Genomic DNA, 11181 nt, shown 5'->3' with positions numbered 1-11181 from the left:
GCCTGCGGGAGGCATATCAACTTCAACCTCCGTCTCGATCTCCTGCCTGTCACTCAACAGAGAATGCACGCACCCAAAAGGCAGACGGCTACTCTGTCACAAGCATTAATACCCTGTATCTTTCTAAACAAAGGATTTAAGGGAGCTCCTTAATAAAAGCTGAATCTCAAAACAGTAATTGTGTGAATATAGTAATTGTTACAGCTGTGTATAATGGTATTTAAAACAGGATTCATTCATCTGACTTTTTACATATTTCATCCTTACTCTGGTCCCACTGCAGTCGGATATGTGACGGATTACTGTATTTAGCAAAAAGTTCAAGGACAAAAGATAATTTTTTAAACCTAATGTAGTCACACAGATCTATCTTAAAAGAGGAAGAAAAGAATATACAAAATACACATTGTTGATGAACACATACATCTTTATTTACTCATTTTTTTTACAACATCTCATATAAAAGAGAATGCTTCAGTGTAATAAAACACAATCAAGTCTACAGGGTTGTTATTATATGAAATGAGGTCAAAATCCAGCAGCATGGATATCACATGGATATGGATATTCCAGCCTAAATGTAACAAGTAATTGTTTTCATTTGAAATGCACTAGTTAACATTGTCCCACCTGTCTTAGTAGACTGGTATAATTGATCTGATCTACAAAGCAGCTAGGAAGTTTATTACTGGAAGAGCGCACTTATGTTGTTCTGGTTACCAATGCAGTGTGTATGTATTTTAAAGTATAATCATTGCAAAGAAATAGATTTAATTTGTTATTTAAAAGTATTGCAACATTATTCCAAATTAGAAACTTCTATAACCATTATGTAATATGCCTAGACTCTATTACCGGTATAACCGTATTTGGTCACATTGATATGTTTGGTATTTGGTCACATTGTTATGTTTCGTATTTGGTCACATTGTTTAGGTTTATAGGAAGGGGGTTCACAAACTTCACCCTGAACATTCAAAATTATTATGATGGTGTCTTGTTTATTTGTGTCACACGCTATGTGTAATCCAATATATTTCTTAGCCTTCAGTGGTGTCATGTTGAGGGACTGCAGGAACTGGTGCAGTGTCTGGTGCCAGATACTCCTGGGCGTGCTTTCTGAGGTGCCCTGCATGCCGGGAATCTTTCCAGCCTTTCCCCACCACGTTAATCCCCTGCAGGTGCCAACTTTTCAGCAATCTCTCTACCTCCTTGTGATCACTGAGTGGGTCATTCTCACAGTAGAAGAACAAGGCTGGAGTCTGTGGTGGGTTATTCCAAAACATACCAATGGCGACATTGTAGTTATCCACCGTATAGCCCTTTAGGACACTGAAGTAGAGCAGAGTGCCCTTGCACAGTAACCATTCCACTTTCAGAAGCACCATCTTTCCAACTCCTGTAAAACTGAAGAAACAAAATATGAAATGTTCTTACTTCAATCCAGCTCATTGTTTACCAATGCATGTAGATTTTACATGCATATATGTTTAATAATGAACGGCATGTATTCAGGTGTAAGTTGTACTCTTTCTGTATGGTAAAGAATGCTTAACGGCAGTGCTCCACACAACTAGGGGTGTAAGACCAAAAGCACAAAGTAGCTCGTTATACTTCATCAAATGGTTCTTGAATGAGAAATAAATGTATTTTATAATTGGTATAAATACATACATACACTCCCTAACTCATTTATTTTTTGTCTTAGCATAATAGTCCATTAACTGACCATTTGCTCTTATTACACATCATACAAATAGCCAACCAGGACCATCACATGTATCGTAATACACATCTCATCATGACTGGCAGATCATGATAAGTATCATGTCATGACATTTGTTTATTGTTACACCATTACACACAACAACTTTTGAAATAGTTTTTTGTCAGTTAAGCCATTCCATGAAAATAGAATGTTTGTTACACATTGTCTCATAAATATCAATCAGTTTCACAATTACAGTATAAAACTTTTTAAAACTATTTATTTCATCACGACAGACTCGTAAGAATAATTTAATGACTAAAAAGGTTTTTTTCTGATCACACCTGTTGCCATTCTCTCAGCAGTACCTATGATGAGGCTTTCATAGATCTGACCCTTGATTCTGGGAGATGTGCACCATCATCTGGGCAAAGGTGTATCCTCCAATGGAGAAGGCATGAAGCAGCAGTGGGCGGGACACAAAGCTGTCACTCTGCAGCAACTCCAGGACCTGGGCGCCATAGTCCAACCCCCACCTGGGCCACAGGAAGTGACTGGGCTCGCTCTCCACGGTCAGAACGTCAAACCCCTGCCTGAAGTAGATCTCACGATACTTGTCCACAGCGTGTGGTCGAGAGCCCAGCCAGGGAAGAAGCAGCAGCAGAGGCTTGGGGCCATTCTCTTGGAGCACAGAGGCTGCTTTGGATTCATTCTTGAAAAACGTGATGGTTTTGGAAATCCTCTGGGCTGTGACTCCACTAGTAATGGTGGCTCTCTGCATTTTTATTGCCAGTGGTTGAATTGGGGTTCTGGAAAGTAAAGCATACGATAAGTTGTCAGAGATACAGCAGCATGGATTTAATGACTAAACAGCCTACCATCTGTTCTAGGCCTGTCACTTGAAAACAATTTGACGTAAAGACTTCTGGTGTCGTGATTCAGCAAAATGTATGATGGGGCTTTTCCATTGTAAATTGACCTTTAACTGTGACTTGTGGTTTTAACCGTTGCACTCAAGATGCAGTTCTGACACTCAATGCCTACAAACAGTAAAAATGCTGAAAAAACATTCAACAGTTGAGTCACCTTAAGAGTTAACAGTCCCTGCATACATTACCAATATAATGCTATGTTAATCATGGTTCTGCTATTTTTATAGCTGTTTTTAAAAAATATCAAATATCAAATAACAACGACTGTGACAGCTGTGTGCAATTATTTAATATTAGCACTGGATATCAACACTTTCTATGTTGCAGTTTTAAATATTTGAGATTTCCTTCAATAGTTTACATCTATAATCTACAACTATACTGATTCTTGAAAATGCACCTGTAATGTTTTACTTCTTCAACAGGAACAAGGTTTGGTGATCGTCTTCTCTTTCAGGGAACCAGGGTTACGGTAAGTAACCTAACGTTCCTTTTCATTTCGAAGACGACCACCAACCAATACTTTCGGAGGCGTCTACACGTCCCTTCAGGCCTGACTTGGAGCTCGAAAACAGAGGTGCACCAGCTTCCGATATATATAAACAAACAAACAAGAGGTGGTATGTAATAGTCATTGGTATGGTTGACATATTAACACAATTTTTTCAGCCTTCATCGGTTGCACGATATTTTATTACCTTATAGATTTTTCAGCCAATCACTGGCATTAATTTATCCAATATAAATTATTGTGCCTTAAACTACCTTTTTACATAAACAGATATGATTAATAATTTCCCAAATAAAAATGTGATTACTGATGGCAAAATGCTGTGAAAAATAATTTGTAGTTATGTTATACTTACAATGTCAGTATATCAGTTATAAAACTCTCCAAAGAAACCACTCATATAAATTGTTTGTTAAAATTTTGAGTTTGCAGAGGATCCCTTTAGATTAAGACTGAACCTGATGAACTTGTTATGAGTCAGGTGGTCAGGCCTGGTGCCAAGTAAAAGTTTAGTACTATAATTGACAACGCTAGAGGTCAGTATGAGAGTGGGCTGGCGGTGACTAATGAACAGAACAAAAGGACCGTCTTCAAAATTAGAAGAACACTAGCATTAAGTATGAATTAACCTTTTGGATTGTAGGAAGTCTGAATGTAATGATGAGTAAGACTTGTGAGAATACACTACAGCCCTTGTTGTTTCTCAGTTTGTAATGTAATATACTGTAGCAGGGCTGGGGCCTTGCACATTTAAATAGTGTGTTTTGAATTTTGTTTGGATTTTGTAAATAAAGTTTACTGAAATTTAAATTTGGGTGAAATAAGACAGGTGTGGAAGGTGGCCAGGTGTTAATTGATTTATTGATTATTCCTGGTCACCTGCTATAAAAGAGAAGATGTGTGTGCGTGTGCGTGCGAGTGTGAGTCTGAGCAAATACACAATCCCCGTGGCTCATTTATCTAGCAGACCACATTGATTCCAAAGGTAACATGCACTCGACGGAGCAATCGCACGGCAGTAAATAAATGGTTGCACCTTCCTGCCTCCACTTGTAATGAACTAATCTAGTCAAGTGCAAAGTATGGTGGCCTTGGCATCTTGAAGATGGAAAGTCTTCACCTTTCATACAAATTAGAAGATTGAATTGTATTGCTAACTCCGCTGATGAGGTAATCCGCAACTTGATGAGTTCCAAGAACTGTGGGTAAAGACAAAAGGGTCAGAGGAGGAGGTTCCCAGCAACACCTCCGGAACTTGCAATCTAAGGAATTGACAGCCAGTAGATCTGCTCCAAAACCAAGATTATAGGGGAGGAGGATTTTTGATCAAAGTCCAGTGGTCAAAGTCTATGGTCCCCTCTTGGTCCACCCATAGGCAGCACGGGGGGGGGGGCAAGACCCACACCGCATCCTGGTCAGCCAATGGGCAAGAAGGAGGACTGCAAGGGGCAAAGTCTGGCCTTGTGAGCTGGGCAGCCTATGGCTAGTTGGTCAAAACAGCAAGTGTTAACTTACGTTCTGGTCACTCGCTCGGGTTTGCTCCTTCTACCTGAACTACAGCGTTTCCATATCTACTTTTGAAAATAAAGAGTTTAAAAAAATATCTTAAACTTTCAGCTTTTTGCTAAATATTTGGGTCACTCTTAAAAATGATTGTGGTGGTTAAATGGGTGTTTTGTTGCCGTTGCTCCCGCTGTCTGTTCTTCTCCTCTGGTCGGTTTGCCTACCTGCTGCCACTGGACCCACCCACTGCGCAGCTGTGTGATCTGATGCAGAATATTTCTAAATGAATTGAAACAATTCCTTCCTTACCTTTTGAATGTGTCAAGGTACGATGGTGTCATCCAGGGCATGGTGATATTAGAGTATATCACACACACACTGTCGTGCCTTATTACTTACACAATTAGTCTGGCTCCTGGGATTTGTCCTGGAAAACTATCTGTGTTGCCAACCTCCCAGCCTTTTGTTTCTCTTGTTGTGCAATGTAAATAGCTAACATCTGAAAGCCTGACCTCACTGGCACAGCCAGTTCTTGCGGTACAGTCTGGATTTAATTTTTTGGCACAAATAGCAATGAAGTAAAAACAAAGTGGGCCGATTACATGTGCTCTCTATTTAGAACAGCTTTATAAATATAATTCCATATATAATGTATTCAGGTTTATGTTTCAATTGGAAGTTCTTCAGGTTAAAAGAATGTACACATGTAGGGTTTTGTTTTTTTTTTGTTTTTTTTTCTGTATAACATACCAAGCACCTGTCTGGTTTAAAACAAAGTGAAGTAAGAAATGCATGGATTAGACATTTGGACTCTTTTTAGCAATAATGAGAATTTCAAAATTCATTCTAACTTGAGAGAAGTCTTTTGTTCACCACTCCCATACATACAAAAAAACAGTAAATCAGCACTAGTGGCTTTGTAATATTTATTTGGCATTGCTTGGTTAATGGTGGCGCCGATAGCCCTGGAGGTGAATACAAAGCTTGTGGCTGGTCAAGTTATTCTGTGAGAGTTCTATACAATGGTATATAAAGGGATTTTGTTGGTGAGGGAGTTCCTTAAGGTTGAAATGTATTTCTTGCTCAATATTCATTATTCTCTTTGGAAAGGTATTGCTTCTAGGTTATCTGCTTCTGGAGTGGGATCCTGAAGACCGATAGAGGCTTTGCCTTTCGGAGACATGTTGAGGGACTGCAGGAACTGATGCAGTGTCGCCAGGTACTCCTGTGGGTGTTGTCGAAGGTGCCCTGCATGAAGCGAGTCTTTCCAGGCTTTGTACACGACTGTAATCCCCTGTTGCTGCCACTTTTTCTGCAATCTCTCTAGCTCTTTGTGGTCACTAAGTGGATCATTCTCACTGGTGAAGAACAAGCTAGGGGTCTGGAGCGGGTTATTCCAAAATACCTCAATGGCTGCATTGTAGTAATCCACTGTATAGCCTTCAAGAACTCTGAAATAAAGCAGAGTACTCCACTGCACTAAGCCTTGCAAACTTGGGAAGAACATCTTGCTGACTCCTGGGGGAGGAAAGAAAGAAAGAAAAAAAAAGTTTGTCTTGGTGCTGCTTTATTTCTACAAGAACTGTACTTCCTTTAACAATCAATTACCCTGTAACCTCTGACTTGAAATACCCTGTGACTTGGCACCGGTAAATCCCAACAAGCACAAACAGGTACAGTGTGTTCCAGCAAGGAATTTAGAGCCTCATAAGCCAATAAAGACTACATACAGTAAACAGATTTGAAGGTTGACTTATCTGCCTGTCTAGACACCTGTCCAACTGCATGTCACAATTTTCCATATACCTGGATCTGCTTAACTAATTGTCATGAAACTTATTAACATTATTCCTCATAAGTTATTGAGTATCAGATTTGGGGGGTATAGGGAGGGTACATCTGTCCATCTGTATGTCATACTTAATTGACAATTTAGGATTCTGGTGATATATGGAGGTGTCTGTCTGTATGTCACACTTACAATTTACATAACATTTTCATTAAACTGTTCATTGCCATTCCTTATTCTATAGTATTCTGTACATACGGTTGATAAGGGTCATGTTCATCAGTGTTTCTGTTTGTACCGATAGCTACAATAGTCGTGACAGGGGATGTATGTTACTGACATACTTGTATTAACTTAGCATGTATCATGTTTGAAACCCACCTTCTGCCATTTTCTCCACAGAGCCTATGACGAGGCTGTCATAGATCTGACCCTTAATCCTGTCAGTCACGCTCTTGTATTGCTGAGCATTCCTGGAGATGTGCACCATCATCTGGGTGAAGGTGTATCCTCCAATGGAGAAGGCATGAAGCAGCAGCGGGCGAGACACAAAACTGTCACTCTGCAGCAACTCCAGGACCTGGGCGCCATAATCCAACCCCCACCTGGGCCACAGGAAGTGACTGGGCTCGCTCTCCACGGTCAGAACGTCAAACCCCTGCCTGAAGTAGATCTCACGATATTTGTCCACAGCGTGTGGTCGAGAGCCCAGCCAGGGAAGAAGCAGCAGCAGAGGCTTGGGGCCATTCTGTTGGAGCATGGAGGCTGCTTGAGATTCATTCTTGAAAAACGTGATGGTTTTGGAAATCCTCTGGGCTGTGTGTTCACTAGCAATGGTGGCTTTCTGCATAATTTACTTGAATAGGGTTCTGTAAAATAAAGCATATAGATCTGAATACTTTACAATTGTAGTGAAGGGAATAGGGCTTTCAAAAAGCTCATAAGACCATTGTGCAATGTGATAGACAAGCCATCCTCATATTATTAGACAATGTCCAGTGGTCAGAAAATAGCTTTAGTATGGTAAAACATTACAACCTCCCAGTGCTGCAAGTAAAGTTGTAGCAGAGGCATGTTGTATTTTGAGTAACAAAGTTGCGAGCAGGTTTCAGTGCAGATGAAAGTGTCCCTGCAGCTAAGACACACGCCTGCATTCTGATAAAATAGTGCACCTAACATTTAGTGTGGTAAAATGTAGTAAACCAAAAAATTGTTGAGTGTGTTTTTTTTTTGTTTATTTTTTTGTAAAACTGAAAAATATTTTGGAGACACTACAGCTTTAAATCAGCACTTCTGGCAATCCTCATCTGAATTGCTGCCACAGGGTGGAAGTCAATATTACACCAATGCAGATATGCAAGGCCAGGTTATCAGATAGGGCTGTAGCATGATGTATTAGGGATGCACCGAATCCAGGATTCGGTTTAGAATTCGGCCCGAATACATACTTTTTGAGCAGGGTTCGGATTCGGTGAACCGAATCCTATATATCCGCCCAGACGCACCTCCATTTTAATACATCCTTCCAATGTGTGAGGTTCTTCTTTAAATAAAAGATAAGAATCCGGTACTTAACATAACACTTGTATTTAACAACAAGAACACGTTTGATGAACTATGTAGCAGCTCTCAACTGCCAAAACTATTGGTGGCTGGCAAACTAAACACCTCATGCAGCTGCTGAATGCAAACATACCCTGTATGCAACAACACAGTCACATCCCACTTTTCATGGAGTAAAGTTGTGCAATAAACCTGTAATATATAGTAATGGCAAACTGTTGTAGACTTTTGTGCTTTGTTGGTTTGTCTGTCAAATGTGTATTAGAGGAAGAAAAAAAAAATATTGGTACACAGAAATATATTTTTTTGTAACTTTACAACTGTCAGATGTGCAAGAAAGACGTTATTGAATATGCTTTAGTAAATAAAATGTTAGGTTATTGTAATGTGCCAATACACGTTGAACCATTTGGGAACTGCTGTGTTTTATTAAAATAATTTTTAAACTATTTCGTAGCCTATTTGATATGTGGTACTGTGACAGGATACTGATGTGGTGACTTCAGGCCAAAATGGATGGGGCTTCCCATTCACGCTACTAAACAATACAAACCCCTCGGCTACGCCGTCATATTTATAAAACAATAAACCATAAATAAACAATAACACGTCGTCATAAATATAAATTAAAAAATCATAACACAAACAAATATGATGATGATAATAATAATACAACAACAACAATAATCATAATAATAACAACCAAAACAAAACAATAAACTGCACAGGGGAGGAGGGGTACCCCGTTCTATAAATAAAGAAATCAGGGCTTTCTGCCGCCCTGCTACAGTTACCCAGACGGTGCATTTAAATCAACGTTGGTTGTATTTAACTCTCCTCTCTAAACTGCAATATATTCGAGATGTAAAATGAGCGTGAATTGCTTGAGCAGTTTAGTAAACGTATTTAATCGTTCAATTGTGGCGGCGATTCTATCTGTAGAGCCTCGTAACAACGATTAATCGTATTGCTTGGTTTTTTTTATACAGTAAACAATAGCCTATCTATCAAAATAGCGCAACACCATTATTACAGATAATTGTGCACTCACCTGCACTCTTTCATTTAACCTTGTGGCTGCAGGTCAAGTTTCTATTTGTTTAATATTTCTTGCTTCACACAGCTGCTGCTATAGAGGTTTGATTGATGGAAACGATCCTCGCAGGCAGGTGTGTGCTTTTGGTAACAATTAAGTAAAATTCAATTATTTTAGCGACAGTTCGCACAATTCACACTCACTTTACTGAATACACTGCAGTTTAGAGATGTGAGTTACGAAACCTGACTTCCTTAAACTAGTGTTGCAAGATTCTGGAGCCTGTTGGCAACCCTACTCTCAGATCAGGCGACACAGGCTGAAACGTCATTAAAGAAAATAGTGGGTTATGGCAAAGATGCAGCTCTCCTTTCTTGTAAAGGTAAAGTTCTGTATTTTGACGTTTCTGTTGTGGGGTAAGGGGCTAGCGGTAAATTGTGTATCAAACTGAAATCTTATTCAGAGATCTATGTCTGTTCGGTAATATACATACTATTAACTAAAAGACTCAAAACTATAGACTGTGCGTGCCCCTTGTTAGCTCCCAGCCTGTTTTTAATTCAACAGCTTCCTTCAATTTTCTTGACAGTTTGTGTAGATTCGGTATTCGGCCGAATCTTTTGAGATGGATTCGGTATTCGGCCCAATCCCAAAAACTTGGATTGGGTGCATCCCTAATATTAAGTTTATTTTAGTATTAAGTTCAGCACAGTAGTCTACATCCTAGCTCTTACATTCTCGCTACAAGGAGGAAAACAAGTAACACAGCATGTTAACTATGTGGCTTCTGACTACAGCCTTATAAAAAGGGGGAACAATGTATTATGCACAAAACATGAACATGGACAACATTCCAAAATCGTTATACTCAACTGATATATGAAACCAAGCACAGGTTTACATAAAATGTGGACAATAAAGGGACTTTAAACACCAGTATATACAGTATATTATTTATTATTATTGAACCAGCATTACACTGTCTTGACATTGCATGGCCAGTGGAAAACCATCACTACCATCTCTAACCTGTCTAAACCAGTGCTGGAGTTCCCAATAGAGCCTTACTGAAATCTAATGTGTACCTTACTCTATATATTACTTGTACAATTTATGTTATGTCTATTTAGGCTGCAATTAGCCCAGGAATGAATAAAAGAAAGAAAAATATAAACTTACCTTGCTCTACAAAATCAGCTACAGCAGTAATTCATTTGCCTCTCTAGTGAAGATATTTCTTGCCTTTAATAAGGCAGAAGTGTGGCTAAAAATAGTACAACACATGCTGATATAAAAAAAAAGCCAGCCAAAGCAGGACACCTCCTCTTGAATGTGACTGCTTATTTTACTGAAGCCACAAAAGTAACATTAGAATACTTCCTTTTTAAGACACAAGTTCAAACTGGTAAAAACAGGATCCAGGCCAGTATGAAATTCAATGTTAGAGTTTTAGAATGAACTCCACCCCTTGTAACATTAGGAATACACCAGCGAATCACTGTCAATACATTGTATAGCTTTTCTTTATTTTATGTACAGGACCTTGGGTGGCCTGGCATGAAAGGCTCTATAGAAATGTCATATGATTGACTGATTGCTTCATAGATAATAGCAAATAAGTTACACACTTAAGGACAGTGCTGTGGTCCTTGTAGGTTATATATCCAGATAACAATACTAAAATGTATCTTTTAGAATCCTTAACTTACAAACAGACTGGTACTGATTATATTTTATTACAGCTATTCAATTTTTATAAATTAATCAGACCATTTACACAGAATCTTGCACTTTTTATGCTCCAGTTTTCATGTGAAGTCTTTTGCAAAGAAAGTTTTGTTCTTGACAAATCCAATCCCATTCGTCACATGGGTTTAATGATTAAAGGGTGAACACAACCATTTTTGGTTGTAGCCTTGGTAAGGTGTGCTGTTTTTGGTAGGAGAGAGGTCAGTAGTAGTAAACAGACAAATAGGAAGATGAGCAACTGTAACGGTTACTATTGTGGTACCCGATTACTTAGTTAAAAATATGTTTTTAGTTGTAGCTGCTACGCCACTCCCAAGATAACAGGGAGAAGAGGAAGCTCCTCAAAGTTATTTTCTTTAATTGAGCAAGGACTTGTCCAGTTACCAGCAC

The 11181-nt window shown here is 39.0% G+C and overlaps 2 protein-coding genes across 3 annotated transcripts; both read right to left on the bottom strand.

Annotated features, from left to right (window-relative positions):
• Positions 1-518: 518 nt before the first annotated feature.
• On the bottom strand, positions 519-5451 carry LOC117973523 (transmembrane protein 53-like). The gene is given in 5 exon segments (XM_058986497.1): positions 519-1093; positions 1095-1407; positions 2028-2114; positions 2116-2517; positions 3041-5451. Coding segments are annotated over 4 exon segments (969 nt in total). The 5' UTR covers positions 2490-2517; positions 3041-5451; the 3' UTR covers positions 519-898.
• Positions 5452-5563: 112 nt separating this feature from the next.
• LOC117419489 (transmembrane protein 53-B-like) lies at positions 5564-11061 on the bottom strand. Of its 2 annotated transcripts, none has more exons than XM_034032264.3 (3): positions 10222-11061; positions 6825-7312; positions 5564-6172 (listed from the first exon to the last, which is right to left on the bottom strand). In XM_034032264.3, exons 2-3 carry the CDS (start codon positions 7291-7293, stop codon positions 5748-5750), a joined length of 894 nt encoding a protein of 297 aa, XP_033888155.1. In that variant the 5' UTR covers positions 7294-7312; positions 10222-11061; the 3' UTR covers positions 5564-5747. The 2 variants fall into 2 exon arrangements, with proteins under 2 accessions (XP_033888155.1, XP_033888156.1); XM_034032265.3 differs by lacking the exon at positions 10222-11061 and adding an exon at positions 9058-9188.
• Positions 11062-11181: the final 120 nt, after the last annotated feature.

This window comes from Acipenser ruthenus, chromosome 14, assembly GCF_902713425.1.
Source record: "Acipenser ruthenus chromosome 14, fAciRut3.2 maternal haplotype, whole genome shotgun sequence".
Lineage (NCBI taxonomy): Eukaryota > Metazoa > Chordata > Actinopteri > Acipenseriformes > Acipenseridae > Acipenser > Acipenser ruthenus.
Note: the sequence above shows the minus strand (reverse complement) of the source record. Positions and strands in the feature narration are given on the sequence as shown.

Excerpts from the sequence above, each read along its gene's own strand:
- LOC117419489 (XM_034032264.3), bottom strand. The coding sequence starts at position 7,293 with ATGCAGAAAGCCACCATTGCTAGTGAACACACAGCCCAGAGGATTTCC. Across the intron at positions 6,173-6,824 it reads TGTGGAGAAAATGGCAGAAG|GAGTCAGCAAGATGTTCTTC; the intron begins GTGGGTTTCAAA and ends TTCCTCCCCCAG.